This window comes from Lissotriton vulgaris, chromosome 2_1, assembly GCF_964263255.1.
Source record: "Lissotriton vulgaris chromosome 2_1, aLisVul1.2, whole genome shotgun sequence".
Taxonomy (NCBI): Eukaryota; Metazoa; Chordata; class Amphibia; order Caudata; family Salamandridae; genus Lissotriton; species Lissotriton vulgaris.
In genome coordinates this window covers 512,945,805-512,973,055 of record NC_141687.1, presented here as the reverse complement: position 1 = coordinate 512,973,055, position 27,251 = coordinate 512,945,805, and the positions used below count along the sequence as shown (strand labels likewise).

The following is a 27,251-nucleotide window of genomic DNA, read 5'->3' as shown; positions in this document are numbered from 1 at the left end:
AAACCGGTGGGAGATGGTCTTTTTTCAGAACAATCCCTCCACATAAACTCTTTAGAAATGTTGGCAGCTTTAAATGCCCTTATGAGTTTCAAAGAACTTCTGAAGAACTCCAATACTTTAATCCGTTTGGACAATTTTTCAGCCGTCTCTTACATAAATCGATTGGGTGGCGCGAAATCCAAAAATCTCTCGGATATCGCAAAGAAAATTTGGTATTTCTGTTGGGAGCACAAAATCACCCTCAGAGCAGATTTCATTCCCGGTTCCTTGAATCTGAGAGCAGACTGGAATTCACGTTTCCTTCACGATTCCAGCGATTGGATGCTGAATCCCAGATTCTTTCATCTAATTCAAGAAGTTTGGGGCCCAATCCTGTTAGATTTATTTGCCAGCCGGTTGACGAACCAAGTTCATAAATACTTCAGCTGGAGGCCAGACCCGAACGCGTCAGGAGTAGATGCCTTTCTCCAACCTTGGGAAGGGACGAAGGGCTGTTATGCCTTCCCTCCCTTCTCAATGATTCAGAGATTGTTGTGGAAAGTGAGACTCGAATCATGCAATATAATTCTGGTGACTCCTTTTTGGAAATCCCAAGTATGGTTCCCCGGTGTAATGGAACTGGCGATAGACTTCCCATGGTTAATCCCTTGTTGTCCGGGTCTTCTACAAGGCCCAGACGGAGAAGAACATCCTTTAGTCTTGGAGGGGAAAATTAACCTTCTTGTTTGGAAGATATCAGGGATTCAGGGAGATATTCTGAACTTTCGGGAGAAGCTAAAAGCTTACTGGAAGAATCATGGGCCCCTGGGACCAGAAAGAGATAATCAATCAATCAATCAATCAGTGACACTTATAAAGCGCGCTACATACCCGTAGGGTCTCAAGGCGCTGGGGGGGGGGGGAGGGGGGCGCTACTGCTCGAACAGCCAGGTCATCAGCTTCTTCCTGAAGGAGAGGTGGTCTTGGGTCAGGCGCAGGTCGGGAGGGAGGGAGTTCCAGGTCTTGGCGGCCAGGTAGGAGAAGGACCTTCCTCCTGTAGTTGCTCTTCGGATGCGGGGGACGGCGGCGAGGACGTGGTTGGCTGATCGGAGGTGGCGTTTGGGAGCGTAGAAGTTGACTCGGCTGTTGAGGTAGCTCGGGCCTTGGTCGTGTAGGGCTTTGTGTGCGTGGGTGAGGAGGCGGAAGGTGATTCTTTTGTTGACGGGGAGCCAGTGAAGGTCTCTCAGATGTCCGGAGATGTGGCTGGTTCGTGGGATGTCGAGGATGAGTCTGGCTGAGGCGTTCTGGATCCGCTGGAGTCTCTTCTGGAGCTTGGCGGTGGTACCGGCGTAGAGGGCGTTGCCGTAGTCCAGTCGGCTGGTGACGAGGGCCTGGGTGACGGTCTTCCTGGTCTCGGTGGGGATCCACCAGAAGATCTTCCGTAGCATGCGTAGGATGTTGAAGCACGCCGAGGAGACGTTGTTGACTTGCCTGGTCATGGAGAGGGAGGGGTCCAGGATGAAGCCCAGGTTGCGTGCATGGTCTGTCGGGTTGGGTGCGGTGCCCAGGGCGGGAGGCCACCAGGAGTCGTCCCAGGCGGAGGGTGAGGAGCCCAGGATGAGGACCTCCGTCTTGTCCGAGTTCAGTTTCAGGCGGCTGGTCGTCATCCACTCGGCTACCTCTTTCATCCCTTCGTGCAGGTTGGCTCTGGCGGCGGTGGGGTCGTTGGTCAGGGAGAGGATCAGCTGGGTGTCGTCGGCGTAGGAGATTATGCTGAGGTTGTGTTTGCGTACGATGGCCGCGAGGGGGCTCATGTAGACGTTGAAGAGGGTGGGGCTCAGAGATGATCCTTGGGGGACGCCGCAGAAGACTTCGGAGGCCTCTGACTTGTACGGTGGTAGGCGGACTCTCTGTGCTCTTCCGTCGAGGAAGGAGATGATCCATTCCAGCGCCTTGTCCTGGATTCCGATGTTGCTGAGGCGCCGTACTAGGGTGCGGTGGCAGACCGTGTCGAATGCCGCGGAGAGGTCTAGGAGGATGAGGGCCGCTGTTTCTCCATTGTCCATCAGGGCTCGGATGTCATCGGTGGTGGCGATGAGGGCGGTCTCGGTGCTGTGGTTGGCTCGGAAGCCGGACTGTGAGGGGTCGAGGGATCCGTTCGTCTCGAGTAAGGCGGCCATCTGCTTGTTGACGGTCTTCTCGATGACTTTGGCTGGGAACGGGAGGAGCGAGATGGGGCGGTAATTCTTGAGGTCGGTGGGGTCCGCTGTTGGTTTCTTGAGTAGAGCGCTGAGTTCGGCGTGTTTCCAGCTCTCAGGGAAGATGGTGGTGTCGAAGGATGTGTTGATGATGTCTCGCAGGTGGGGTGCGATGACAGCGTCGGCCTTGTTGAAGACGTGGTGAGGGCAGGGGTCGGTCGGTGATCCGGAGTGGATGGAGTTCATCGTGCGGATGGTGTCTTCGGTGCTGATCGGGGTCCAGGCGTGGAGGGTGGTGGTGGGGGGTGGTTGCTCGGTCATGGTGTGCGTTGGTTGGTTGTTGAAGCTGTTGTGTATGTCCGCGATCTTGTTGTGGAAGTATGAAGCGAGGGAGTTGCAGAGGTCTTGCGATGGGGTGATGTCGTTGTTTCCTGCGCTGGGGTTGGAAAGCTCTTTCACGATGTTGAAGAGTTCCTTGCAGTTGTGTGCGTTGTTGTCCAACCGGTCCTTGAATGCTGTTTTCTTGGCGGCGCGGATCAGCTGGTGGTGTTTCCGGGTGGCAAGTTTGAAGGAGGTCCTGTTGTCCGGTGTCGGTTCCCTTCTCCAGACTTTCTCGAGGGCTCGGCAGTTCTTCTTGGAGCTCTTGAGTTCGTCGGTGAACCATGGGGCCTTCTTGCTGCCGGGTCTGCTAGGCGGGGTCCTCAGTGGGGCGAGTTCGTCCACGCAGTTGCTGATCCACTTCGTGAGGTTGTCGGCGGCCTGGCTGGGGTTCGCTGAGCTGGCAGGAGGGTGCTGGCTCAGGGAGGTGGCGAGCTGGTCTGCTGTGATCTTGTTCCAGCTTCTGCGGGCGGCCTGTTGCTGGTGTTGGTCGGTCGTCGTTCTCTTGAAGGTGAAGTGGACGCAGCTGTGGTCTGTCCATTGAAGCTCTGTGGCGTGGCTGAAGTCGATGTCTGTGCTGGAAGAGAAGACTGCGTCGAGTGTGTGTCCGGCGAGGTGGGTGGGGGTGGACACCAGTTGCTTGAGTCCCAGGTTGGCGAGGTTGTCAAGCAGGGTGCTGGTGTTGCGGTCGTTGTTGTTCTCCAGATGGAAGTTGAGGTCTCCCAGGAGGATGTAGTCAGCGGAGGGGAGGGCATGCGGGCTGACGAAGTCGGCGATGTCCTCGCTGAATTGCGTGCGTGGTCCAGGGGGTCGGTAGATCAGGGTGCCTCTGAGGGTGGTGTTCGGGTTGGTGTGGATCTGGAAATGCAGGTGTTCGGCGCTGGTCAGGGTGTTGTCGGTGCTGGTCGTGAGACGGATGGTGCTCCTGTGGATGATGGCAATGCCTCCTCCCATCTGGTTGGCGTTTCGGTCCCTCCGGACGATCTTGTAGCCCTCTGGGATGGCGATGGCGATGTCGGGAGCTGAAGAGGCGTTCATCCAGGTCTCCGTGAGGAAGGCAACGTCAGGGGCTGTGGCGTCTAGGAGGTTCCAGAGTTAGATGGCGTGTCTGTGGACGGAGCGGGTGTTGAGCAGGATGCACTTGAGGTGGGTGCTGCTGGTGTTTGACTTGGCGGGTGCTGGTGCGAGGCAGGTCCGGATGCAGGTGAACTTGCAGGCGTGGCAGCTGAAAGGTCCGTGGGTACGTCGTGGAGTGGCTTGATGGCATTCTGGGAGTCGGCCGGTGTTGAGAGCGGTGAGGGTGGCGGCGGAGTACGTCAGGCGGGTCGGTCGGGGTCCTCGTGGGCCAGGGGTCCTGGCACTGGGCGCGGTCCAGGCGCGGACGGGCGTAGACGGGCTTACCTTTGGCGCGCCTTCGGCGCACAATCGGCGCGCCCGCTGCGCGTGACCGCTGCGCGTTCGCACGGTCGCCATTTAAGGCGAAGTGCGCGGGTGGGCGGAGCAGCTGGGAGTCGGGAGCGGGGAGGGTACAGAATAGAAAAAGGGGCGGGGAAAAGCGGCGTGGCGGGAAGGGAGGGCGGAGGGCGGCGAGGTAGGCGGACAACAAGGAAGGAAAACCAAAACACGGGCAAAATGAAATAAAACAAAACAGGCACGAATTATCGACAAAACAAGGGCAAAATGAAATAAAACAAAACAGGCACAAATTATCGACAAAACAAGGCAAAAACAACCGCAGCGGAGGCAGCCGGCAACCGGCAAACGAGGCAGCAGCGAGGCAGAGGGCAGGCAAGGGGCACACGCAGCAGCTGGTGGCCGTGCGGCGCGGGGGTGTCCCACAAGTGGGTCACACTCACCTGCGTCGCACGGTCGCCATTTAAGGCCAAGTGCGCGGGTGGGCGGAGCAGCTGGGAGGCGGGAGCGGGGAGGGTACAGAATAGAAAAAGGGGCGGGGAAAAGCGGCGGTGGCGGGAAGGGAGGGCGGAGGGCGGCGAGGTAGGCGGACAACAAGGAAGGAAAACCAAAACACGGGCAAAATGAAATAAAACAAAACAGGCACGAATTATCGACAAAACAAGGGCAAAATGAATAAAACAAAACAGGCACAAATTATCGACAAAACAAGGCAAAAACAACCGCAGCGGAGGCAGCCGGCAACCGGCAAACGAGGCAGCAGCGAGGCAGAGGGCAGGCAAGGGGCACACGCAGCAGCTGGTGGCCGTGCGGCGCGGGGGTGTCCCACAAGTGGGTCACACTCACCTGCGTCGCACGGTCGCCATTTAAGGCCAAGTGAGCGGGTGGGCGGAGCAGCTGGGAGGCGGGAGCGGGGAGAGTACAGAATAGAAAAAGGGGCGGGGAAAAGCGGCGGTGGCGGGAAGGGAGGGCGGAGGGCGGCGAGGTAGGCGGACAACAAGGAAGGAAAACCAAAACACGGGCAAAATGAAATAAAACAAAACAGGCACGAATTATCGACAAAACAAGGGCAAAATGAATAAAACAAAACAGGCACAAATTATCGACAAAACAAGGCAAAAACAACCGCAGCGGAGGCAGCCGGCAACCGGCAAACGAGGCAGCAGCGAGGCAGAGGGCAGGCAAGGGGCACACGCAGCAGCTGGTGGCCGTGCGGCGCGGGGGTGTCCCACAAGTGGGATACAGAGGAATATGGAACAAATGGTCTGGTTGGTGCCTTGAAAGGGATCTGGATCCCGTTCAATGTCCTTTACAATATGTAGCTAATTACCTCGCTCATCTTTTTGAGTCAGGTCTTTCTTTTAGAACCATCAATTGTTACAGGTCAGCTATCTCTTCAGGTCATTGTTTGATTAATAACCTTGCTATCAGTAGTAATCCACTAATCAAAAGGGTCATGAAGGGCATTAGACTTAGGAGACCTCCTAGAGCTCGCTATGAATCTCTTTGGGATGTTAATCTAATTTTTAACCTTTTCATGTCCTGGCCTGTTAATCAGTTACTTTCTCTTAAGAGAATTTCAATGAAATTAGCAACCCTATTGTGTTTAATATCCTTCAGGAGGGTGTCTGATATTAAAGCTCTTGATCTTTCCTACAGATTTTATTCTTCTGAAGGTGTTCATTTCGATATTTGGAAAAGAACAAAAACGATGTCAGAATCTATCTTCTATCCCTTCTTTCATGAATGTGAAAAATGATGTGTTGTTAATTGCATGAAGTGCTATGAAAATAAGATTTCAGTTTCTAGACCTCCTGGATGTAATCAACTTCTTTTATCTTTTGTTAGACCTTTTAGGCCAGTGTCATCAGCAACCTTAGCAAGGTGGATACGCCTGATTATGCATGAAGCAGGTGTAGATCTATCTAGGTTTGGTGCTCACTCTTCTAGAGGTGCAATGGCTAGCAAAGTCTTTTGGGCTGGAGGTTCTCTGCCCGAAATACTTAAAGCTGCAGATTGGTCTAATGCAAGTACCTTCTCGAAGTTCTACTTGAGACCAATAGAACATGTTAGCGGTGCAGCTTTGCATGGCTTTAAACATGCATAATGGTAGCCTCCGGTCTTGTAATGAAATGTCGATTCTCCAATTAACATGAAGAGAGAATCTTGATTTCATTAAAGACATACGGAGGCTAACATTATCCCACCCTCCTCTCCCTCAGAGGTTTGGGTTAATTAATGTCAAATGTTTTTCTTGTTATATCTGAAAACATGATTTTTACCTCTTTCACTATATGATATTTTTTTGTTCCTTCTCAGATAACAATCTTAAGGAATAATTGTTTCGATGAAATCTTCACTGTATTCCTGTGTCATCGCAGCCCACGAGGAAGATAGGAGCCTGTTCATCCTAGTTGTCATGTGTTAAAGTTCAATTTTATTGTGATGTAATAATATTCTTTAAAGGGCTGCATGTTGGGCAGCAAATAAAAGTATTTGCATAATGTTAGCCTCCGTATGTCTTTAATGAAATCAAGATTCTCTCTTCATGTTAATTGGAGAATCGACATTCCCCTCCCTTGATATATGTAGTGTCAATGGGAGCGTGTCTCCAATTGTCCCTGCTCCAATGCGTATGTCGGATGTGTTTTTGGTGGGTGTCCTCACTAATTCTCCACTCATTGATTACTATAAGGTGCGCGGCACGATAGTACGCTTTAATGTCAGGGAGTGCTATGCCCTCGTTGTATTGATTGCGCTGCAGAGTACGAAGCGCGATGCGTAGTTGTCCCCCATCCCACAGGGTGGGCGAATCCCATTATCTATTGCTCCGAAAACATCCTCCGGAATTTTGTAGTGCGTGTTCTGTAAAATATATAAAAGCTTGGGGAGCATCACCATCTTGTACATTGCCTCTCTGCCCAACAATGTTAGGGGTAAACGTCGCCATGTTTCTACATCCGCATAGAAGTCTGCAACCACTCTATGAATATTGCGCGTGAGACATTGCACAGTGTATACATCCCTAAGTACTTAAAGCCTTCCGTAGATATTTACAGTTCCCTGGGGAGATCATCCGTCTCATGGGGCCCACCCACTTGATATAGGACTGATTTGTTCCAATTGGTCTTATAGCACGCATGTTCTCTATATTTTTCTAATGTCTGGAAAAGGGTTGCAATCGTAGATGAGGGGTCAGTGAAGAACATCATCTGCATATAGTGATATGTGTTCTTTGATCCCAAGTGCTGTGAATCCCTGTACCGCTGGATGTTATCTAGAGGTTCCAAAGTCAATGCAAAAGGCATCGGTGATAGTGGGCACCCCTGTCTCGCTTCCCTTTCTTTTTCTTTTTCTTTTTCAAACTTTGCAGACAGCGTCACATTAACCCACACCCTTGCCTTCCTTTCCCTATAAAGTAACTTGACCCATTAAATGAAGTTAGGGCCGAATCCCAGCCTCTGTAATGTCTGCCACATGAAAGGCCAGTGGACCGCATCAATTGCTTTTTCTGCATCCAATGACAGCAGCAAGTGTGCCTTCGGCCTGTCTTGAACCTCACTTATCCAATTTGCTCGTCTGCGTAAGTTAAATCTCGTCGCCCTACCTGGCATGAATCCTGATTGATCTCCATGTACAAGGGAGGTAATCACTGCAGCCAACCTATTCGCCAGAATGGATGCCAAAAGCTTCACTTCCGTATTTAGATTGGCCGGTAAGCACCACAGTCTGTAGCCGGTCTCCCAGGTTTATGAATTACGACTACCGTTGCCTTTCGCAAGTCGGGGGGCAAGGTACCCACGTCTCGGGCCGGTAAGAACATTTCAAGAAGGTGCGGTCCCAAGAGTGCAAAATTAGCTTGAAAGAATTCCGCAGGCAGACCATTGGGTCCTGGGGTCTTTCCTGACCTTTGTTTATAAATGTCCCCTGTGACCTCTTCTAGCGTTAACTCCCCCTCTAGATCATCCCATTGCTCAGGGGACACGGCTGGTAGCACTACCCCATCAAGGTATTGTTGGATCAGAGCCTCTCCCACCCCCTGCTTGGCTTTTGGCTTTGTAAAGGGTGGATAGTGTGTATCCACCTGACATCCGTCTCTTTTCTACCCAACCATGCTAACGGCTTTCCTGCCCTATCTCCTGTTTCGTAAAGGCGATGTCTCGAAGTCTGATATATCAACTTCGCTTCCTGGCGTGCCAGCGCTTGGTATTCTGTCCGCGTTTATCTGGCGAATAATGGATTGGGTGGGTTCCTCCCCCATCTCGCGTTCCAATTGCCGAAGCTCTACCTTCATACTTAAGCTCTCAGCCCAATATTTATGCCATTCAGCATTCTTTTTTGTGTTCTTAGCATTGTTAGAAACTGCAGTTTAAGATGTGTATAACGCCCCCTCCACAAGGCAGCGCCCTGTGCGGCAGCAGCAGTCGCACGCCCTGTGTGTATTTGGCCTTCAACAGTAACATGGCAGCTCCGTCTAGTGTGAGATATTAATGAAACACCCTGCAAATAGGAGTTGTTTACGTAGTGCTAGAGTAACTTAAAAAATACAGAATTATGTGTACCCATGAGTTGTGCTTTTGTAAATAATACTAGGAGTTGATCGAAGCTGCTCCCGCCTAGGACTTCCTTCCTTTAGGAATCGTCCCAGGGTGTTGACAGTTTGGTTTCCTTGTTTCCGAATGACAGAGACAACTCCGTGGACTAGGCACGTTTCAAAAGCAGAAGGAGCCCATTCATTGCGCAGCGTACTGCGGGGATGTCACATTTCCTGTAATCAGTTCAGTACAGCCGGCCATTTTCCATGATGATGTGTGCCTTTGTGAAGGTGGGTCCCTGGCGCAGCCCACGGTGAATGCCAATGCACATTTTCACTGACGAGTGCGTTTTTTTTTCCAACTGTATTTAAGCACCACAGAAGCCTTCAGACGGGGTGCTCTGCCACCCCTTTCACAAACACAACCTTTGAAAAAGTAGAATTAGGTCACTTTTTACGAACGTTGTTTTTTTTCTGTATACGAAGTGGGAAAATAAGAAGCACATGCGATGTATCACCCCGATAGCAATTACCATCGTTTGACTTGCCACTTGCCAGGCTCCCTCGTGACTCTTGTGCGTTGGTGTTGGGAGGAAATCAAACCATGCAAGCTGTTTACTGTGGCGTATCCATGTTTCCATAGGAGATCACTTGTCCAAGTCCCTGGATGGATTATTCATCTACGAGGAAGAGGGCCGTGGCGTTCCAGGCTCACATAGGAAAGGAAATGACGCAATCGTAGTCGAACAATGGACGGTGATTGAGGTAAGATTCTGTTCACTTAGTAACTGTAAATAAATCCATTTTTTACCATAGGTTAAGATTTGCGACTGACTGTTCGTTTATGGCTGTACCTGAAAGGAAGTGAATATTTTATAAGCCATGTCTTTTGTTCTAACATGCCCCATTTAAAACAAGCGTTTGTATTTTTTTCATAAGTAAAAGTTACTGATTGGGAAATGTTTGTGTAATTTTATTGATTGGTGAGTGAGTTAATGCTAGAATGTGTCAATGGTTGGATGAAGAGTTGAATGCATGTATGGATAAACGAATGAGGGATTGAGGGCATGCCTACTGATTCTCCTAGACCTGTCATCTGCATTTGACACGGTAAATCATGAAATGTTGATGACCAGGCTACAAGAAAGGATGGGCTTGTCGGGAAATGTACTGAATTGGTTTAGATCTTTCCTGCAAAATAGGACCCAACGTTTCCTGGTCAATCAAGCGACCTCTTCCCCTTGTCCTACTGCCGTCGGGGTCCCACAAGGTTCAACACTATCCCCAGATCTATTCAACCTATATGTTGAACCTCTTACGGAGATCCTTCGGGGATCACAGATACCCTATCACATGTATGCAGATGACACGCAAATATACATAAAGATCGCCTCCCGAGATGACATTGACCTAATGAACAAGACACTAAAGAGAGCTCTACAGTGGTTAACTACGAACCATTTGAAACTAAATGCCCATAAAACTGAATTCCTGTTAATCTCACCGACAAAGAACCGTCCCGAGGTACAGGAACTGACGAAACTGGTGACAGCACTGAACTGCACCCCGACCCTAGTTAAGTCGGCTAAATCACTTGGAATTACCTTGGATGAGAACCTTGACATGAAAGACCACATAAACTCAATGGCCAAGGGTGCCCGCTTCCATCTGAACTATCTAAGAAAATTGAAACCATACATCTCAAAGACGGACCTAAAACTAGCTGTACAATCCCTAGTTATTTCAAGGATTGAATACGGTTGCACTACGTTAGCGGGTCTACCGAAATCATCCATAGCACCGCTAAAAGCCTGTCTCAATGCAGCGACAAGACTGATCACGGGATCGAGGAAATTCGACCACATATCCCCTCACCTGAAGACGCTAAACTGGCTACCCTATGAAGCCAGAATTCAAATGAAGATTGCTTGTATTACCCACAGAGCAGTTCACTACAACATGCCGAGATACCTCGCCAAGAAAATTAAGCTATCAGGAAGCAACAGACTAACGAGAAGCGCTAAAGAACTGCTACTGAGGCCAGCCTTCTTCCGTAAGAAAAAGACCTACAACCGAGCGTTCTCAGGAGCCGCCCCCAGAGTCTGGAATTCACTACCTCCCAACATCAGGAAGATTAAAAACTTGGTATCATTCAAACGCGAACTGAAGAACTACATGATGAGCAAATACCTCTCTTAGGGAAGAATAATGGTTACTGATGAGAATATCTTCACCAAAGAGAGACAGCCTCGACTGGAACTTCCTGAAGATCAACTATCTGCTATCAGATTGATTCCATGTTATACATTGGACACACACGTTACTACTAACTTAAATCACAGGGATCTGATATCCATAACTCTCAGACAATACGATGTACCCTCTACCTCACTTTGTTTTATTGCCTAGGATCCCGGATACATGGCAATACTTTTTACTCCTTAATGCTATTTACACATGATATTTGCACTGCTATGCTATACAACCCTACCTCACTCACCCCCTAATACTAATTGGATAGGCCGAATAACTCTTACTTATAATCCCCCTTATAGCTGATCGCCTTAGACCTTATACCCATGTATATCTGTTGTTACTATTGCCTCCATAATTGTCTGTAACCTATCCTTACATGTGAAGCGCTCTGATACCCACGGGTCTTGTCCGCGCTATACAAAACTCTATAAATAAATAAATAAATAAATAAAATAGGCATTTGAATGGGCCACAGTGCATGAATGGATGACCGTGCATGGCTGGGTGAATGGATTAGTGAATAGAGGGATGGGTGAGTTCAAGGATAGATGAATAGGGCAATGAGTGAGTGGCGAGATGAATGAAAGGTCTCTCCATCCACACCTATCTTCCAACATGTTTATCCCTCATCTGTTAACGCACACTCAATCCTCCAAAAAAACACAATCTTCCATCCACGTATCCCTCTTTTATTTGTCTAAGCATCGGTAAATCTACCCACACTCTTTCATTTAGTTATCAATGTATCCACTTAAGCATCCATTGATCATGTGCACAGTCATGCATAGTCACCTGCACGTGCACACCTTCCTACATGCATGTAGTCCCTGATTGGATATGCATTGTTTGTATTTGTCCTTCTGTTTGTTGATTGTATGTTGAATGTATGTATGTTGATTGTACATAGATGTCATTATGAGTGATGGTCTCTTGGTGCATGAGTGCTTGTAGATGTGCTTTGTGTGTGTTCATGGGTGAGTATGTACCTGTAAATGTATTGGTCTCAATGTATTGGTGTCTCAATGTATGTTGTTTTTGTGTACATGAATGCCTGTTGCTGTTTTTATCTGCCTCTACATGTGAAAATGAAATATGTTTTGTGCGTCTGCGTGTGTTACTAGTGCATTTGTGCCTGTATGCAAGTTGTGATGATGGATGGTTGCTGTACCTTGGTAGATGATGCTTCCTTGAAACTGTACTGCTGAAGGCTGCCACTGAAAGCAGAGAGAAAAATGTCCTGCAGTTGCCAAGCCTCCTTTGTATCTTATGGTTCAAGTTGTATACATTATAACACTTAATATCCTATTTTTCGTAAAACCTCTCAGGTTAGAGGTTTAATAGCATTCTGCTTTAGAAATTACATGCCTATTCGCAAATCAGAAGCAGACAGGCTAGAATGTGTACGTTTTCACGAATGTTGAAATGTTCCATTGTCTTCGTAATAACTTTATATTCTAGCCCTCATCCCGACTAACCTCAATGAAACATTATATTTGCCTTGAGTTGTTCCTTGTTAGCGATGAATAGACCATTCATGGTAGGTATTTCCATACCACTCTACTCTAAAAAACATCAGCAATAACAAAATAGAAAGCGAAAACTAAAACTGCATGAACTGATTAGGCCTAACGTGGGGAAACTGTGGAAGTTTAAACCGAAATGAAGTATATAGCTATTGAAATGCCTGCTGTTGCCTTCTTTAAGTTGGTAGGTTCTTCCATTGTGTCCATTGCAGCTGGTAAATTGTAGGCCAGAAAGATAGAGTTTGATAGATTTTTTGAGGATACATTGGAGTTTAGTGACCGGAAAATACTTAGAAAAGTATGTGTAGCTTAGACGGATCTAAATATTTTAGAACGGTATCATCAGGGATTGTTCCATTTGATATTCAGACCAGGCATATGGGAGGCTGTGTTAGTTGTAAAGGATGTGTCTCTGTCAGATTCTATTGAGCAAGAGTTCCCCGAGGTTTTTACTAAAAGATTGGAATGGATTTCAGGTTTCAAACACAACATTAAAGTAAAACAGGAAGCTATACCTGTTAAACACAAGATTAGATCCATTTCATTTAGTTAAAGAGAGGATTTGAACAAAGAATAGAGTCGGTCACAAAGTTTTAGTGTCATAGAGCCCATAGAGTCAAGTTTATTGTTATGTCCTTTAGCAGTGGCTAGAAAGCACAAGGGGGATATTCGGGTTTGTGTTGACATGAGGAGTCTTAATAGAGAGATAATTGATTGATTCTCACCCTTTGCCGAAGATTTGTGATTTGTTGCGGATGCTGGGTGAAGTTGAGTGATTTTCTAAAATTGAGTTGGCCTCGGCATACCATCAGGTCGAGTTGGAAGGATCATCCAGACACTACACAGCTTTTAGTTCTCCTGCTGGCACATGCTAATTCTGTCACGTGCTGTTTGATCTGAAATTGGCTACATCATTTTTCCAGCGTATCATCGTGTGGGGAATATCAAAGGAGTCACAGTTTTTCATGGTGAAATGTTGATTTTTGCAAAAAGGTTGGAAGATCTTGACTTCATTTCACTGAAGAATCCCCAGACTTTTTCAGACAAAGGTATTAGTTGTTGAGAAGAAAAAGTGTGAGTTCTTTAAGGAGAAAGCTGAGTTTTTGGGCCACAGTATGTATGCTCATTTAATGGGCAATGTGAGTTCTACACCAAATTCAATATGGGGTCTGCGTCTAAAATTAAAAGACTTACAAAAATGTTAAAGAGGGATGTCCAGTTTGAATGGGATGAATGTCGTCAAGAGACGTTCAGTATGGTCAAAGATTAAATGAACGGGTCAAGAGCTTTACATTCTCATGAGCCTGAGTTTCCATGCACCATTACAGTTGATGCCTGCAAGTGTGGGCTGGGGGCTGAACTCACTCAAGATAAGGAGTGTGAGTCTGTCACTATAAGATATACATCAAGAGTTCTTCACAAACCAAAGCTCAGTTACTTCACAATTGAGAAAGACTTGTTAGCCTGCTATTGGGCCATAGAAAAAGTTTGATTATATGTATTGGGCAGGAGGTTTTGCCTCCAAAGAGACCATAAGCCTCGGGTGAACATCCTGAGTGGAGGGAAAGTCAAGTATAACACACCCCATATAGCCCGGCTAACCATAAAGCTTTTACATTATGACTTTTCAATTTCACACATTCGCAGAACAGATAATGTAACTGCAGATATGTTGTCCAGGTTTCCAGTGAGTGATCAAGATTCCATAGATCCTGAGGAAGACTTTGAGAGTTGTTTTGTAGCTGCAATGAATATGCCTGAGTAGGAAGCGTGTTCTGAAAAGAAGTGTAAACAAGCAATTGCGGTTGATGCTGTGTTAAGGATCCAGGATTATATTATTAATGGCTGGTGTGTGTAAACTCAGAGATTCAACCTTATTGCAAAATTGTTGAGGAACAGTCCATTGAAGGTGCTGTTGTTTTGAGAGGTGACAAGTGTGTTTTGTTCCCCCAGTGGCATTGCATCAAAGGTTGGTTAATATGTCTCATTAGGGGCATTTGGGAGCAACTATGACAAAAAGAAGAGCCAGATCTTACTATTGGGGGCCTTCAATTGGCAAAGATATTGAATTTGAAATAAAAGAATGTGTAGTGTGCAGTAAATCTGAAAAAGACCTTAACGTGATGTCGCCACCTTTGCAGCCTGTCCAATATCCTGACAGATCATGTGCTAAATTGGGTATTGATGTGGCTGGTTCATTCAGTTTTCTGCCACATCATTTGCATTATGTGTTTGTTCTAATGGCTTATTACAGTAAATGAACACAAATAAGTTTTTTTCCACAGCTTCTGCAAATAATGCTGTCTCATTTCTGAAGGATGTCTTTTCTAGAGAAGGGTTACCCGAACATCTTACCTCCGACAATGGAGTACAATTTATAAATGCTGAAATGGAAGAATTTTTTTAAGCTTCAGGTGTCAAGCATTTGAAAATTCTTTTTATCATCCCCAGACCAGTGCATGGTAGAGGGGATGAACAGTGTTGTGAGTGATATTATTAAGTGGGCCAGAAACAACAACCACAATGTGGAAGAAGCTGTCAAGTCTATGTTGTGGGTTTACCGTGCGACACCCCTCTCTTTTACACAGCAGTCCCCATTTAGCTTATTAAGGGGACGTCCTCCTACCTCTATGCTGTATCCATCTTGGTTGCTTAGGTCTATTAAGTACAAAGAGATTAAAATTGATGATTAGAATACCTTATGTCAAAGAGTGATTGGGAACCAAAGAAAATTAAAGGAATGGTATGATGCTACAAGTTATGCGGAGCGTGTACTCTTTCAGGTGGGTGACCTGGTGTGGGTACAAAAACCTTGTTTTGCAAAGAAAGGGGATGCCAAAGATGGTGCTCCAGTTAAGATTGTAGGGATCTGTGGTAGTGCTGTACGTATGGAAGGGGGACCTTGGTGGAATGTTGGTAAGATTGTCAAAAGCACTGGTACAAGATGTTCCTCAGAGGTTCAAACAAAATAAAGAGGAAAAGATTGATTAAGATTATGGTTCTGAGGGGCCATACCACAGTCAAGGAGTCCTTCCAGGGTCTTCTGTGTTAGCAGTAATTGAATTAAGGGAGATCGACCTGCAAAAGATTTGTGCTTTGAGGTTGAGATGAGTATATTGATTTTTTCGGTGTCAAAATGTTTATTTTGCCGTTTTTTCCAAGGGTAACAGAGCTTTGTAATACATCAATCTATTCGTTAGGCCAATTGCATCAGTATGCTATAGACAGTTCCAGCTTTCCTTAAGCGGAAAAATTTGCTCAAATCGATGTGCATATACTTAGTAATTAGGGATCATTACAGTTTGTTAAACTTCCAAACGTATATTGTGAGGTACCCTTCTTAAAAGAAAATGTAACCCTGTAACACAAGTATTCAAGTGTATAAAGCTGTTACAATAGATTAGCTTGGCAGGATTCAACAATAGCAACTGAAAAATTACCTTATTCTTGTAAGGTGGAGGGATGGAAATGTAGAAGTATCCCCCACTCGGGGAGGGACATAGCCACGGTTTACCCTGTTTATCCTCTGAGGAGGGCAACCAAGCAAAGTTAGGCTAAATCTGAAATAGGTGAAGTGCCCGTAATCTGGGCTGGCAGGTGAACTGGGGGAGTCCCTCTGATAGGAATCATACTAAGGGGCCCCATTGTAGTCAAAACTGTCGCGCATTTGTTAATAAATCCGACAAGTGTTCCTAACCTAGGGCCTGCCACAGCCTAAAATGCCATTGGAAGAGCTTAGGGGCCTCTGGTTTCTTCCATGCTACGGCTCGGGTAATTTTGGCCGCCCCAGACAGAGCCATTGTATGGAGCTATCGCCCACTGTCTGGCGCTTCATTGCAGGTTCCCGAAGGCCCAGCAGGACATACTCCGCATTTTCAGAGATTGGGTAGCCTAGGATCTCCCTGATCTGCAACAGAATTTCCTTCCAGAAAGTTTGGATAGAAGGGCAGTCCCACCAAATATGATGAAAATTCCCCAGTAGCCCACAACCCCTCCAACATCTATCCGTGGTGTTTGGGAACAGTTTGTGTAACTTCTCGTGGTAGAGGTATCAGTCGTATTAATCTTGTAGTGAGCCTTCCTCAGTGCCTTAGAGCCATTATACCTAGCAATATCTCTGTTGCCCACTGTTTCACCTGAATGACAATTCCCAATGTCGTTTTGATGTATGTATAGGGGGCAGGTAGGGGCTTAATGAAGAGTAGAGAAATGTAATACAGACTTTGGAAATCCCCCCATTTCATGCAAAATTCTCCAACGGAAGACGATCCCTGGTGCCCGCTATTCTCATCTGTGGCTGCAGCACCCAGTGTTTCAGTTCAAAATATTGGAATCTTTCGTAGACGGAAATTGTGACAGCAATTTTCAAATGTTAAGATACCTTCCCCATGGAACAAATCCGAGATTTTTCACCAACCCCCTACTCACCATCTGTCAAACAGGTCTGCATAGAGTGCTTAAGGAAATGCTGCATTATGGTGGTTCGGAGCATATGGAGATCTTGCCTAGGTTTCCACAAAAGATCCCATATTGTCCGACCCACCACAGCTCTAGCCATAGGGAGCCCGTGCTTGTCTGATGCCCTAAGCCGCACCGGCTGGAACAGGTAAGCGTGGTGAGGCAAGGATGGGGCACAGCGGGGTGGGGATGTTGACAGATGACAGAATGGGTATTATTTATTTAATTAATTATACATATTCCGTCGTCTGTCAACTCCCCAACCGCCCCACAGCGCTTACCTGTGCCGGCGCCGCTGGCCTTCAGGGATCATTCGGCTATAACCCTAAGCTGGGCCTCTCTATAATAATGTAGGAAGTTGGGTAGGGCTAGATCCCCTGGGCTTCTTGAATCTGTCAGTAGTCGATGGGAAAGCCTGGCTCTACAACCTTGCCGAATGAGCCTTGTGGCCAATGTACGATTCTCAGAGAAAAACTCCCTGTGTACATCAATGGAGAGGCCTTAAAACAGGTACAGTACCAGTGGAAGCACTGGCATCTAAATTGCATTTATCCGGCTCAGCCAGGTATGGTAGATGGCGGCCCACCTTTTGAAATCTTGCTTCAGTTGTCAAAGTATCGGAGGAAAATTAACCTTGTAAAGGTCAGCTAGGTTAGGTGTCTTGATGCCCAAGTACGTTATCTCCTTTTAGGCCCATTGAAATGGCGAGGATGCTATTCTTTCTTCCAACTCATTCGGGGTGTTGACAAATTGAGGATAAAGGATTTAGAGAGGTTAACCTTAAAGCCAGCCACCCACTCAAAGTTCTGCAGCTCCAATTGTAAGACTGGGAAAAAAATTCGGTGAGAGGTAACAGGCAAGAGAACATTGTCTGCTAACAATGATATTTTGTGTACCTTTAACCCAAACTTGATACCCTGGATCTCATGATTAGCTCTGCTCTGTGCTGCTAAGGGCTCTATGCAAAGGGAGAAAAGCACGGAGATAGGGGAAAAACCTGTCTTGTCCCCCTTGTTAAGTCGAAGAGCTCAGAGGCCATGCCATTAATCAATGTCAAGTCAAGTCAAGTCATAAAATTTGTATAGCGCACTACATACCCAGAGGGTTTCAAGGCGCTTAGGAAGGGGAGGAGGATTATTTGTCAAATATCCACGTTTTAAGCTGCTTTCTGAACGCTAGGTGATTCTGGGTGAGGCGAAGGTAAGCGGGGAGTGAGTTCCATGTTTTGGCAGCCAGGTATGAAAAGGATCTGCCTCCCATGGTGGTCTTGTTGATGCGAGGTACAGTGGCGAAGGCTTGGCTGGAAGAGCGAAGTTGGCGGGAGGGGGTGTAGAAGGACAGTCGAGAGTTGAGGCAATCTGGTCCGATGTCGTAGAGTGATTTGTGTGCGTGGGTAAGCAGTCGGAAAGTGATCCTCTTATTGACGGGTAGCCAGTGGAGGTCTTTAAGGTGACCAGAGATGTGTTCGTTGCGTGGAATGTCTAATATGAGCCTGGCTGAGGCGTTTTGGATACGTTGTAGTTTCTTCTGGAGTTTAGCGGTGGTACCTGCGTAGAGGGTGTTTCCGTAGTCCAGTCGGCTCGTGACTAGAGCGTGGGTGACTGTTTTCCTTGTTTCGGAGGGGATCCAGCGGAATGTTTTTCTGAGCATGCGAAGAATGTTAAAGCAGGAAGAGGATACGGCGCTGACTTGTCTGTTCATTGAGAGTGAAGAATCCAGGATGACGCCAAGGTTCCGTGCGTGGTCTGTCGGGATGGGTGCTTTTCCGAGGGCTTCCGGCCACCAGGAGTCGTCCCATGCAGATGGGGATGTACCTAAGATGAGGACTTCTGTTTTGTCTGAGTTCAGTTTCAGACGGCTTTGTTTCATCCATTCGGCGACTTCTTTCATTCCTTCGTGTAGGTTAGTTTTGGCGGTGCTGGGGTCCTTGGTGAGAGAAAGGATCAGTTGAGTGTCATCCGCGTAAGAGATGATGTTGAGGTTGTGATGGCGTGCGATGGCCGCGAGGGGGCTCATATATACGTTGAAGAGGGTGGGACTGAGTGAGGATCCTTGAGGTACGCCGCAGATGATTTCAGAGGCCTCGGACTTGAATGGTGGGAGGCGGACCCTCTGGGTTCTTCCGGTGAGGAACGAGGTGATCCATTCCAGTGCTTTTCCTTGGATTCCGATGTTTCTGAGGCGTTGTAAAAGGGTGCTGTGGCAGACTGTGTCGAAGGCTGCAGAGAGGTCGAGGAGGATGAGGGCGACTGTGTCTCCATTGTCCAGTAGAGTTCGAATGTCGTCTGTTGCTGCGATGAGGGCGGTCTCAGTGCTGTGTTTTGCTCGGAAGCCAGATTGTGAGGGGTCGAGTGATTTGTTGGCTTCGAGGAAGGCGGCGAGCTGGTTGTTGACAGCTTTCTCGATGACTTTGGCCGGGAATGGAAGAAGCGAGATGGGGCAGTAGTTTTTGAGTTCGGTGGGGTCTGCTGTTGGTTTTTTCAGAAGGGCGGTGAGTTCAGCGTGTTTCCAGTCTTCTGGGAAGGTAGCGGAGTTGAAGGAGCAGTTGATGACGTCTCGGAGGTGCGGAGCTATGACGGAGTCTGCTTTGTTGAAGATGTGGTGAGGGCATGGGTCTGTGGGGGATCCAGAGTGGATGGAATTCATCAGGCGGATGGTGTCCTCAGTAGAGATTGGGTTCCAGGCGTTAAGGGTGTTTACGGGGGGAAGATGGTCAGCAGATGGTAGGGTGGGTTGGCTTCCGGGTTGGTTGTCAAAGCTGTTGTGGATGTCAGCAATCTTGTTGTGGAAAAAAGAGGCTAAGGAGTCGCAGAGGGTTTGAGAGGGGGTGATGTCGTTGGAGTTGGCCGAGGGGTTGGAAAATTCCTTGACGATGTTGAAAAGTTCCTTGCTGTTGTGGGCGTTGTTGTCAAGTCGATCCTTGAATGCTGTTTTCTTGGCTTTTCTGATCAGTTGGTGGTGAGTACGGGTGGCGCTTTTGAAGGCGTCCTTGTTGCTGGTGGATGGGTCTTTTTTCCAGGCCTTTTCAAGGGAGCGGCATAGTTTCTTGGACTTCTTGAGATCATCGTTGAACCATGAGGCCTTCTTGTTGCCAAGTTTGTGTTGACGTTTTTTCAGTGGTGCTAGGGTGTCGGCGGTGTTGGTTAACCAAAGGGTGAGGTTGGAGGCGGCTTCGTTGGCGTTAGAAGAGAGGGCTGGGGAGGTTCGAAGGAGCGATGTGGAGATCTGATCCGTGGTGATTTTGTTCCAGTTTCTTTGTAGAGTTGGTTGGAGGTGGATGATGGGTTTCGGCTTGTTGTAGGTGAAGTAAACGCAGCTGTGGTCAGTCCAGAGGAGATCCGTAGTGTGGCTGAAGGAGACATGGTTGCTGGAGGTGAAGATGGGGTCGAGAGTGTGACCTGCGATGTGGGTGGGGGAAGTGACCAGTTGTTTAAGTCCGAGGTTGGCGAGGTTGTCTAAGAGGGTGGCGGTGTTGCGGTCGTTGATCTTTTCAAGGTGGAAGTTGAGGTCTCCCAGAAGGATGTAGTCTTTGGAGGGGAGCGCGTGTGGGGTGATGAAGTCCGTGATGTCTTCACTGAATTTTGCGCGGGGTCCTGGTGGCCTGTAGAGGAGGGTGCCTCTAAGAGTTGTCTTGGGGTCGGTGTGGATCTGGAAGTGAAGGTGTTCGGAGTTAGCGAGGTTGGCGTCGGAGCTGGTTGAGATGCGGATGGATTTCTTATGGACGATAGCGATTCCTCCTCCTGTATGGTCGGTGCGGTCCTTGCGTGTGATCTTATAGTCATCAGGGATAGCGATGGCGATGTCAGGGGCGGAGGAAGCGTTCATCCATGTTTCCGTTAGGAAGGCGACGTCAGGAGAGATGGCGTCTAGTAGGTTCCAAAGGTCAATGGCGTGCCTGTGGACCGAGCGGGTGTTGAGAAGGATGCATTGTAGGTGGTTGGGGTCGGGAATCTGTGGTGTGATCGTAGCGGAGATGTTGTCGGTGCCGCTAAATTTGCAGGAGTAGCAGGAGAACGGTCCATGGGTGCGTCCAGGAGCGGCTTGGACGCAGTTGGGGGCGCGACCGGGGTTAAGGGCTAGGAGGGTGGCGGCATCGTAGGTAGTGCGGGGGGGGCTGGGCAGCGCGAGGGGCAGGGGGACTGGCGCTGGGCGCGGTCCAGGCGCGGACGGGCGTAGACGGGCTTACCTTTGGCGCACCTTCGGCGCGGATTGGGCGCGGTCGCTGCGCGTGAACGCTGCGCGCGGGAACTCCTGTCATATATGGATGGTGGAGGACCTGGAATCTGGGTCTACATTAATTGGCCTTTACAATCCACCTGGTCAAAGGCCTTCTCGGCATCAAGTGGCAACAAGACCGATGGAATTCGCTTCTTATGTACTTTTTCTATGAAATGGATAATCTTATGTAAGTTGTCATGGGTCTGACGACCCTTGATAAACCTCGATTGATCAGGGTGGATCAGTATAGGTAGTATCTCCTAGAGTAAATTTTGGCGTCCAAATTAAGTAACGATATCGGTCTAAAAGAGGCACATACTTGGAGGTCCTACCACTGGCAGCTTGTGCAGGTAAGTGCGTTAGGCAGCTAAGTGTGGTGGGGCGGGGTGGGTTTGGGAGGGCGTAAGTGACAAACAACGGAATAGGGTAAAGAAAGTAAATAAATAAAACCACTTACCTTGCGCTTGCGATGCTTCGAGTGCAGATAAGTGGTTTTATTTATTTATTTCTTTTATTTTCCCTATTCCGTCATTTGTCACTTACACCCCACCCCACCGCACTTACTTGCATGGGCTGCCACTGGGTCCTTCCCCAGTTTAAGGATAACAGTGATCAGAGCATTGCTCATCAATTGGGTCATCTCCTTGTAGGAAGCTGTAGGAGGCTAGCTTAGTATATGGTGCACACTTATTTAAGCGAGGCACCTTGCACTAATCCAGTCAGCCCTTATGGTGGTTTTAGTGGTCTTAGACAACCTTAGAAAGCTCTCTAAGAGAAAGCTGTTGAGAGCAGCCTTCAGGCTTAGTCCAGAAGGATTTTTAAGAAGCTTGTTCTACCAGATCTAATCATGTAGTGCAGGTTAAACGAAAAAGAACCACACTGTGTAATTATAAACATACGTCTATTCATTACACAACACTCACTAACACATTGCTATATCTCCTACTCGGAGATATCAACACAAATACACCAAAATACTTGAATTTCAAGAGTTAGTCAGCACAATACACAGTGGTCTCCAGGGAGAGACCAAACCATGTACTAAAGAAGTGGAATGCGAACTGCGACCGAAGTCGGGGCTTGGGCCAGGAGACTCAGAAGGAACACCACGGATGCTGTATGCACAGTGGAAACACAGCTGCGTACTCAATACAAGTCAATGGGAAAGTCATAGTTGCAGTTTTAAAGTAGAAGGTCCCTTCCCAGTGGACCCTGAAGAAGCCCCGTGGAAAGTTGGAGAGTCACCCCACCCGTGGTACCCTAGGAACCAGGATACCGAAAGCAGGGAAGCTGGGTGCATAGGTGTGAAGTGACATCAGAAACCACTGTAAACCACAATGGAGGACTTCAGGAAAGATGCAGCTGGCGAAGAAGGGGAAAGTCCGGTGTAATCCATGGGTGGATTCTTGAAGAGAAGAACCTACAAGCAGAGGGAACATACTCTATGCCACTCGGAGGTGACCAGGAGGCACCGAAGAGCAATGAAAACCGATGACGGAAGATGCATGGTGACCTTGTCGCTGCAGCTGTAAGGAGCAGGAAATGTTGTGGAAGACCAGGAGTCACTCACGAGCTGTTCCACGTCGGAAGTCGAGCACTAGAGGGTCGGTGTCCGGCAGAGCACCAACAAGCCTTGGCAGAAGCAACAGACGTGGTAAATTACAAAGGATCAACGTTGGTATCTGCAAGGTCCAAGGGACTCACCAATTGCAGCTGAGTCAGAGCAGGCCCGAGCAAGCAGGTGAGCCCACTGAAGTCAAAGAAGACCCTCTAGAGGACCCACTGGCATAAGGCACAGGAGTCACAAGAGGACCTTGACCAGCTCACCGAAGATGCAGGTCCATGGTGCAGAGGATGCGGTGAGCATGAAGATCTTGGCTTGAAGAGATGCTGGAGACTGGAGCTTCTTGTAGCCAGAAGATCTCTGGAGTACAGAGCCAACAAGCCTTGGCAATGGAAAGTCAATGTGGTGCACAGGGGTTCTGTTCCAGCGGTTCCCATAAGGGATACTGGCCTTAAACTTGCTGAGAGGACAGGTCAGGCCTCAAGGAAGTTGTTGAACCACCACCTTTGTTGCTGAGCCTTTCGAAGTCCGGGGGACATCAGGAGCAGCAGACTGGTCAGCTTTGTTGTGGTGCCTGCAGAGTCAGGGGAGTGTCTCCTTCACTACAAGGGAGAATACTTCGGGTGTACTTGATGCCCAGAGGCTTGGAGAGGAACCTGGAAGAAGCCAGGCACAAACAATGAAGAAGACTTGCAGAACAGCACGACCTGGAGCAGCAGGAGTTTCCTTGGTGCAGTCTCGGTTCCAGGCGAAATCAAGGTGCCCAGATGATCGAAGTTGAAGTGGCTTCGGGTTTGAATCTTGTCCCACAACAAATCTGAACAGCCACCAATGGGTAAGCCCTTAAGTACCCTAGAGAAAGGGTTGGAACGATTAAAGGACCCTCCCAGATGAGAGGCTGGACAGAGGGGAGGATACTCCCATGTCCTTTGTCCAGTTTTGCGCCTGAGCAGGAGCCAAGGGCTCGCTGAACTGGCTCAAACTGTAGTATGCAAGGATGCTACTAAATGTGCTCTTCAAAGCAATCTGGTGGTGCTGGCAAGCGCCCCCACCCCAGCCGAATACAGTAAGTCCTGTCTGGGAGGTGGTCACACCTCTCTGTGACAGAAAAACTAGTGTTCTACCTTCCCCTGTTCGAGCTCAGCTCAGCAGCAGGAGGGCAGAAACATGTCTGTGGTCAGCAGCAGAACAAACACAAGGAGATGATGGACGGAGCGCTGAAAGTTTTCAGACACGCATCCCCAGTCCCAGATCTGGGTTGAATCCATCATCGTTCTTTAGCTCACTTCGCCACCTCAGTTCAGACCCAGCCATATGCAAATCAGTCTTGACCCTGTGCCTCATGGGAACAGTCCAGCGCAAACTTCCAAGCCAGGTGTTCCCTGAACCGGAAACAGGCATCCTGAGAATCCATTCGGGAAACTGCAACAAGTACTCTGCACACACGTGTGTTAACCACTCGTGCAGAAAATACGGGGATGGAACAGAGAGTGCAGGAACAATTAAAATGGTTTAGGGAGCCAGTACTCCTATGCTAGCTGGAGAGAATTTCAACTCGCCCAACTCGGATAGCTGGCTCTTATCATAGACTCCTGGCATGTACTGACACTTAGAAATGTAGTGTCCTTCAGGAAGTGGGGGGTCAAATGAGTAAGCAATTAGCATGGAAGTGTAATCAATCACCAACACCCGCCTGGTGGTATGGCGGGCCAGCGGCAAAGCAGCTCCAATGAGGAGCTTCGGGGGTCACGTTGGCATGTTGCGGGCGCCTCAAGGGATACTACAGGTAAACTGCAGTTCACCTCAGCACAGAACTAGGGCACCCGGGGTAAGGAGAGCCTAAGTCAGGCAAACGAGTACTCCAGGTGGTGGGGGTAACTGCAATGGGTGCTAGCCCATGGCGCAACCCAGTACATGAAAAAAACAGTGGTCTTTCGAGTGACCGTTGTGAAATGTAGCACCAGGCATCCACACCCCAAGGGAGATGTGGAACTCAAGAAACCAAAATATAAGCCCACACAGTTGATACTTACGAGCGTTCACCGCAAACCATCGGTGGACCTACCCCAAACACTGCAGGGAACCAGTGAGGTGCAGTTAAGCCTTCGGTTCGCGGGCGAGGGGGGGGGCCTGGTGACGACGAGGCACAAGGCAAAAGATGCTCTAGAGTCCCAACCGATCTGGTCGTGGAACGTTTGGTCTCCATCTTAGTAGGGGGGCATGTCAAGTAACGCGCCGCGGTCGCATTAGGGAAGTACAGAGACTTGATGGGCGAGGTAGAAGAGAATGTGGCGGCCATGATGAAATGGACAGTAACCATGATCCATAGCCTGCCAAAAAGGAGGATCGGGTAGTAAAACGGTACGTGGGTACACCACACAGGTAAAATTGGTGTCCATTACCGCAAAGGCAATGAGGCTAGTTATCCTAGGCGCCAACAGCAGCCTATGAGCCGAACAAAATTGAGTTCATTGTGGATAGATAGTACTGGTTTGGTAAAACATCAGCCATGGTGGGGAAGAGACCCCATCCTGTGCGTACAGTGAGAAAAGAGGTAAGCGGCTACTTGCTGGGAGTACGATGATGAGTGAAAGGAGACTAAAATGCTCAGTGTGGTAGTGTCATCTTATCTACATCCAAACCGGTAATATCCGGGGCACTACCTAGTATAATAGTTCCGTGATCATGATGTTGAGGTAATGTGGGTAAACCCAATGAGGCCCAGTTAAAGACGTGTTTACGTCAAGAAATGTGTACAGACAGGTTTAGCAACAGGCACTACCCTATAGATTTAGTTGGTGGTCCTGGTGTTAATCTTCTGCAGCAGATGTCCTATACTGTACTAGGCAGAGAGAGGGGGAAGTACCTCAAGTAAGTTAGAAGGTGGTGTTCCCATATCAAAGGTGCTGTCTAGGATTTGGTGGAGAGCTAACCATTATTGAGTGTACTCCAAGGGATGTCCTCATTGAGGCCATCCTTATCTGTGGCCAGATTATGTACCCACCTCTGTTCAATCCTGAACAGTGCTTTTTTGTACTTTTTAGGGTGAGCCTCTAAGATGACCCAGCGAAGTCTGTCTGGTGGATGATGATGTTGATCAATATGTGTGCACATTCCTGTGTTGGTTTTGTGACACCTAATTTTGCTGCGATGCTCCGTGATACGTGTCTTAACAGTTCTCGTAGTCATGCCAATGTAGCGAAGGCCGCAAGGGCACGTGATCGTATAAATGCTATTGGCAGTGCTGCAATTTGTGTGTTTTCTCAATTGCCATTTGAAACTGTCAGAGAACTCTACCTCTTTAGTAGGTTCAGTAAGGGGACAGACCTCACAGGACCCGCACGAGTAATGGCCCATCACCGGTGGTAAATTCCAAAGGGGTCTTTGTGGGTCAGTGTTACAAACCCTGGGTCTGGTAAGTACCATTAGATCTTTAAGGTTGTTGTTACATGCATAGGAACTGCATACTCATTTTGTTTTGACTGGTATCAGGGTAACACCCCTCATCAGCCAAGCAAGGGACCCACGTCTGGGCATACCCTGCCAACTTAGAGAAACAAAGCAAACACAAGGAGACGATGGACGGAGCGCTGAAACCTTTCAGACACTTACCGCCAGTCACAGATCTGGGTTGAATACATCAACGTTCTTTAGCTCACTTCGCCACCTCAGTTCAGACGCAGCCATATGCAAATCAGTCTTGACCCTGTGGCTCATGGGAACAGTCCAGCCTGATCTACGAAGCTGGTTCTTCCCTGGTCGGCAGCAGTACTAGCTTGCTGTTAGACTCTGAAAGGCTGGTAATGGGAATACTGGAGGCACCCTAGGGGATGCCCTCAGTACATGGGATCCTACATCCAACACTGGACTCGATGTTGGGGTAGGATTCCAACTTTTTTAATACCAAACATGACCAGGTTCTGTGCAGCCAATATATAGTTAGACATCTTTAAATTACTTGATGTCCACTACATTCATTAAATGGCTGACCGCACTTACCAAGCCTGGAGAATCGACTCCGGGGTTTGTAGAAGTGTCCCGCTCATGCAGGGGCATCCTAACACTTATAACCAAGAACCCTACCCTCAGGACTGAAGAGCCTGCCATAGGGGTGACTTATATGTTTTAAGTGTAGCGACCTCAGATATAAGGAAACTAATGTCTGGTGTGAGAGGTGCAAGCACCAGCTCACACAGGTTGCAATGGCAGGACTCCCCTGGGTGGCACAATACATGCTGCAGCCCAGAGGAGACCTCTGGTGTACTGATGCTCTGGGCACCTGAGTACCATATACTCTGGACTTAGAAGGGTACACCAGTAGCCAATTGGGAAGGGACAAAAGTACGTACCTCTGACAAATTTAGGAAGAAAGCACAGTGACTGTGGTCCTGATTAGCAGGATCCCAGTCAAGCCAGTCATAAAACAGAACGACACCAGCAAAAAGTGGGGGTAACAATGAAAGCAGATCCTCCTTTCCTACAAAAGATATTACGTTGAAAAGGTCCGTCAGGTAGGGGACCAGCTCCGCGCTAAAAGTTCTGTAGAACTGGGCATTAAAGACATCTGGACCAGGAGCTTTATCGAGTTTCAGACAGTTTATGGCTTTTTGTACTTCTTCTTTATCAATGGGACTGTTAAGAGACAAATTAGCTTAAGGAGGGACCCGTGGTTAGTCCAGCATCTCCAGATATCAAAGTGGTGCATGCTGGTTCAACGACTCAGTAGTATA

At 48.2% G+C, this 27,251-nt stretch overlaps 1 protein-coding gene across 1 annotated transcript in view; it reads left to right on the top strand.

The window, feature by feature from the left end:
- RFTN2 (raftlin family member 2) overlaps positions 1 to 27,251 on the top strand; it is a 404,027-nt gene that overhangs the window by 197,862 nt on the left and 178,914 nt on the right. The window contains exon 6 of the mRNA XM_086955427.1: positions 9,146 to 9,267. Within this exon, the coding sequence (XP_086811553.1) occupies positions 9,146 to 9,267 (122 nt within the window). The remainder of the gene's footprint in view (positions 1 to 9,145; positions 9,268 to 27,251) is intronic.